Source organism: Austrofundulus limnaeus, unplaced genomic scaffold (assembly GCF_001266775.1).
Source record: "Austrofundulus limnaeus strain Quisiro unplaced genomic scaffold, Austrofundulus_limnaeus-1.0 Scaffold116, whole genome shotgun sequence".
NCBI lineage: Eukaryota > Metazoa > Chordata > Actinopteri > Cyprinodontiformes > Rivulidae > Austrofundulus > Austrofundulus limnaeus.
In genome coordinates this window covers 1396190-1401366 of record NW_013952518.1, presented here as the reverse complement: position 1 = coordinate 1401366, position 5177 = coordinate 1396190, and the positions used below count along the sequence as shown (strand labels likewise).

Here is a 5177-nt window from a genome sequence, read left to right as displayed (position 1 = left end):
CGCAGCTGACACCCCCCCCCACCCCCGCCCCACCGCGGATGCGAGTTGTATGGATCTTTTGCAAAATTAATGGATTTTTAGGGCTCTTTATACAGGTAAACGTCCAAAGAGGTTGAAATGTATGTGAACCGGACCGAACTTCAGTCAAACAAGACCCAACACTTTTTTTCCCTGATTTAAACTAGCGATCGTGAGCAGCTTTATGCTTTTTTTTTTTTTTCTGTCAGGATTTCGGAGCGCTCCACCTCCTCTGTCCGAGGCTGGTGTGGGGTGAAAATCCTCCACCTCAGACGTTCAGAGATGTAACTATGTGCGATACACTTTAACCATAACGCAAAGTTAAGTAAAATAATTAAACTTAAAAATCTATAATCAATTACTGTGGTTTCACAGTTAAAGTTCAAGCAGTGATCAAAGCACAATAAAACTGTGTTCTTTTTGTGTTTTCTTTTTTTATACATTGATAAAATTATGGATAAAAGAAGATTATTCTGTTTATTTTCTGATTAATAGGATGAAAGTGTCTCTTTACTCTTTAAGAAAACCTGTTATGACTTTAACTCAAACAGAGTTCTGTCTCTTTGAAGGAGGCCTTCTGAGACCAAGGTCAGTGACAGGTGGAACGGTTTATTCCACCTCAAGGTGACTTTCCTCTAAACCAGAGGAGCCCAAAGTGGGGCCCGCGGGCCAAATTTGGCCCACCAAGCCATTTGATTTGGCCCACCATCAGTTGTCAAAGTTACAAGGTTGTAACCTGTTATCCTATAGGTAGAAACACAGCATTTCCATTGGTCAAATGACTATAAAAGGGCTGTAGTGAAGGTAGTTTTCACTCATGGTGCTGACATATCTTTGATTTATTAGGATTAAACAAGAAACATGAAACAACAAGAAATATTTAGATCAGATTTAACCTCACATGTAGATTTGCACACTTTAAAAGGACACCAAAACTCATATTTTATCAATTTATGATATGTCCCATAAGCCTTTGCTACTTGTGTGTATGGCAGACATTCTCCAAGTGCTCAGACTAAAACAAAAGAGGGCCATTGCACAGCTTCATGGTTAAAAATAAAGGACTTTACTTTTAAAAAGTATTTGTATTTCATGTATTATATAACAGCATTTGGCCCGGAGCCATGGATAGATTTTCATTTTTGCCCCCTCGGGGAAAATGTTTGGGCACCCCTGCTCTAAACTTTAATGTAGAGGCTTCCATCTTGTTCCAGTCCAGAAAACACTGCTTGTTGTCACTGGCTTCCTCTCTGCTAAACCTGATGTTGTTGTCCACCGAACTGATGTGTCTAARGAAAGTGTTCTGAAAGTCTTAAGGTAGGGGTGTTGTAACCTAAAAAAAAACATATAAAATTCAGCAAAACAATAACTACTAGCCTCCAAGTTGGCACAGTAGCAATACTCCATTTACATGCAGGTGTGTCTCTTTGGCATCACGAAACAGAGCCTTTTTTAATGGACATTTGTAACGGTTTATCTGAATAACTCTTAATCTCAATCTGATCATTTATATTCATGGTACTTTTTAAAATGAAAAGACACTTAAGACAATTAAAAGACACTTTTAATAAAAACATAAATACGAGATACGTTTATACATCTATGAGAGGGAAACGTATCTCATAGATGACCAGAGTTGCATAAGCCTGCTTTGGGCTCAGAGATTAAGATGATAAATGTTGCAACGATGCAAACATGTTTCAAAGGATGTGGTTACATGTTGAGTTTATATAGATTGATTTGGATAATTATGTTTATCAGCAAGAAAGCTGGCTTTAAAAGGCCCACTTTACCACTTCTGTGAGTACAAGCTAGAATCCCTGGCATTATGAACGGTCTGGGTAAACTCCTGGTTTTCCACTTTCTGCTGTGTCTCGGACAAATTGGTAAGAAAACCAAGTTTATGTCTCAGTCTCAAACTTTAAAATGTGTCYCTTACGTTTGTTTTCATTTGTCTTTGACAGTCCATGGGTTTAAGATCATACATGGAAAAGAAGTTCCAAAGAACTCAATGCAGTACATGGTCTCAATACAAGACAAATATGGTTTTCATCTGTGTGGAGGATTCCTCATCCGGGAGGARTTTGTGGTCACTGCTGCGCACTGTGACGAACTGTGAGTTTCCAGTCTACATTTCTTTCTGTCTACAGTTTTGATTGATAAACATGCCAATAATCTTTCAATCATCGATTCTTCAGAGAATCACCGATACATCAAATCTTTCTGGGAAGCCACAATCTCAGGAAGAATGGAATATTAAAAACATTTGACTATAAATGCAAGCCCCCAACTTACGAGAACCTTGGACTTGGTGATGACATAATGCTTCTTAAAGTAAGTATATATTTAGCACCCATGTGTGATAACTTTAATGAACACATAATTATTGTAACTCAACTAAGTTTGCAGATGTGCTATAATATGGTATGTAGGTGGCTGAGAGTTATTCTTAACACATATAATCCAAATACTAATTTATTGCATGAGATACTGTATGTATTCAAAACTTTGCTATCAACTATCGGAGTCACACAACTATAGACGGAACAAAACGACGTTATGTGTCAGCATAAGGTATAAGAAAGGCTCAACAACATATTTTTGGCACAAACGGAACTCCATAAATCTCATGAACCACTTGATGGATTTTGATGAAACTTACAGATTTTCGTTGTAATTAAAACTAACACAGAAAATAACTATAAGTCTGTCAATTTCTTTTACATCCATCCATCCATCCATCCATCCATCCATCCATCCATCCATCCATCCATCCATCCATCCATACATCCATCTATCCATACATCCATTTTCTGTTCACGCCGCTTCCTTTTCAGGGTTGCGTGGGTCACTGGTGCCCATATCCAGCAGTCACAGAGCGAGGGGCGGGGTACACCCTGGACAGGTCTCCAGTCCATCACAGGGCCACACATAGAGACAAACGACACAAACAACCATTCACTCTCTCATTCACACCTAGGGACAATTTAGAGTTATCAATTAACCTAACAGTCATGTTTTTGGTCTGTGGGAGGAAGCCGGAGTACCCGGAGAGAACCCACGCAATTTCTTTTACATGTTGAACCAAAAATAATTCCATATATGCTTCAATCCTTTTGCAGTAAATTGAGTAAAAAGACATAAATAACTGTTTTATTTTAATTCTACCTCATGTTTGTCTTCAGTTGTCTGAGAGAGTGGATCAAAACGACAGAATAAAAACAGTTCCACTTCCAACATCTGTGGTGAACCTGAAAGAAAGCGAACAGTGCTCTGTGGCTGGATGGGGGAAAATTTCAACCCTCTCGTCTACTATTAACGATCTAAGAGTGGTGAATGTGTCCATCATTGAACCAGAAGTCTGCAAAGAGGAGTGGTTGAACCTTCCTTCCAAAGTGATTTGTGCTGGTGGATATAAAACAAACAAGGGGTTCTGTCAGGTATGTTTCTGTTAGTGTATAAGTGGTGCAAACAGCATGTGCCAAATGTCAAATAAACTAAAAATTCCTCCTCTCCACAGGGTGATTCTGGTGGGCCTCTCGTGTGCCGAGGGAAACCTGTTGGTGTTGTGTCTTTCAACAATCGTGGAATTTGCAACTACCCAAATAGACCCAATGTTTACACAGATCTTTCAAAATTCCTACCATGGATCAACAAGATTCTGAGCGCGAACAAGTGTGAAACGTAAACTTGTTGCCCTGCATTTTGCAACACTGTATCAGGCACAGGAGGGGGAACGGCTCGTCCTATTTCAGCCACTGTGTCAGCTTTTGCTCTTAATCTGAATAAAACTTGAAGCATTCAAACCCTTGCGGCTCATTTCTTTGCCTGAAAACAAGAAACACAAATGCAAACAATAAAAACAAAATGTAGTCAAATCAGATGAGTGTTCCAGTTTCTGTATCTTTGCAGATATTATCATGGCTCCATGTTTGGATCAGTGGTGTTTAATCCTGGTCCATGTAGGCTGCTATGCTGCACGTTTTAGGTTTTTTTTTTCCTGCTCTTCAGCGAGTCTTGAAGTTCTGCTGAAGTCTTTTAGTCAATCATTCCAATCAGGTGTGTCAAAGCAGAGGGACATCTAACACGTAGAGGACAGTTGTCTTTGAGTACCAGGACAGGGCATCACTGCTTCAGAGTGTGAGAACAACTGCTGTAGGTCCACAGGTGTCAAAAGTTTTCACATTCATAACTAGAAGTATAGATACTAGGGTTTAAACATACTTTTTTGTAAGTAGAAGTATCAATTCAAGTTTTTTACTCAAGTAGAAGTATAAAAAGTAATGGTTTTAAAACTACTTTAAGTATAAAAGTTAAAGTACTGAACACTTACAAAAAGCCATTAAGGATAAAAGCTTAGGCTGCGCCACAGGGTACTATAGCATACACCCCAAGTCAGTAATGAGTATAATGTAGGGCTGTCAAATGATTAATATTTTTAATCTGATTAATCCCAAATTAGCTGTGAATTAATCATGATCAATCTTAAATTTAATATACATTTCTATTGCATATTGATAAAATAAATTACTTGCGTTATTAATTAGTTTTTAATGTTTTTATTTAGAAAACAAAACTGATGCTTGTACATGATTTTTTTGAATATAAAACAGGACCTAAAAATGCTCCAAACATATTAGAGTCAGTTAAATTTTGTGCAGAATAATGAGGTTAAATCAAGAATTCAAGGATTTTCATTTCAAATGAGAACTACATGAAGAATGAAAGACAGATACAAAGGTCACAGATGTCAGCAAAACAAAAGTAAATAAAATAAAATAAGCCATAAGAAGACAAAAAAAACTGTACATAATGTGTTACACATGAAGTGTTTTTTAATTTAACCTTTATTTATCCAGGTAAACTGTTCGAGAACTACTTCTCATTTACAAACATGACCTGGCATGCACAGAGTGCATTGCAATAAACAAACCTACATATTCAGCCATAGTAAAGTGATTGTAAATTTTAATCTCGATTAAAATTTTTAGTCTATGCCCAGCACTAAGATTAATCAGAGTTAACTCGATTAATTTCACAGCCCTGGTATAATGTTAAATTACAATGTTAATGTTGAAAAATTTGGAATTAAAGGCACAGTGTGTACGATTTGTTGTTTTCAGCGACATCTAGTGGTTGAGTGGTTGAATCATCCTCCC

The 5177-nt window shown here is 37.5% G+C and overlaps 1 protein-coding gene across 2 annotated transcripts; it reads left to right on the top strand.

The window, feature by feature from the left end:
• The first annotated feature begins 1843 nt into the window (after positions 1–1843).
• LOC106521799 (trypsin-3) lies at positions 1844–3893 on the top strand. 2 transcript variants are annotated; one of them, XM_014014533.1, is made up of 5 exons: positions 1845–1904; positions 1983–2133; positions 2217–2352; positions 3204–3458; positions 3539–3893. In XM_014014533.1, the coding sequence occupies exons 1-5, from the start codon at positions 1847–1849 to the stop codon at positions 3704–3706; spliced, it is 768 nt and encodes a 255-aa protein (XP_013869987.1). In that variant the 5' UTR covers positions 1845–1846; the 3' UTR covers positions 3707–3893. The 2 variants fall into 2 exon arrangements, with proteins under 2 accessions (XP_013869986.1, XP_013869987.1); XM_014014532.1 differs by having other exon boundaries at positions 1844–2133.
• Positions 3894–5177: the final 1284 nt, after the last annotated feature.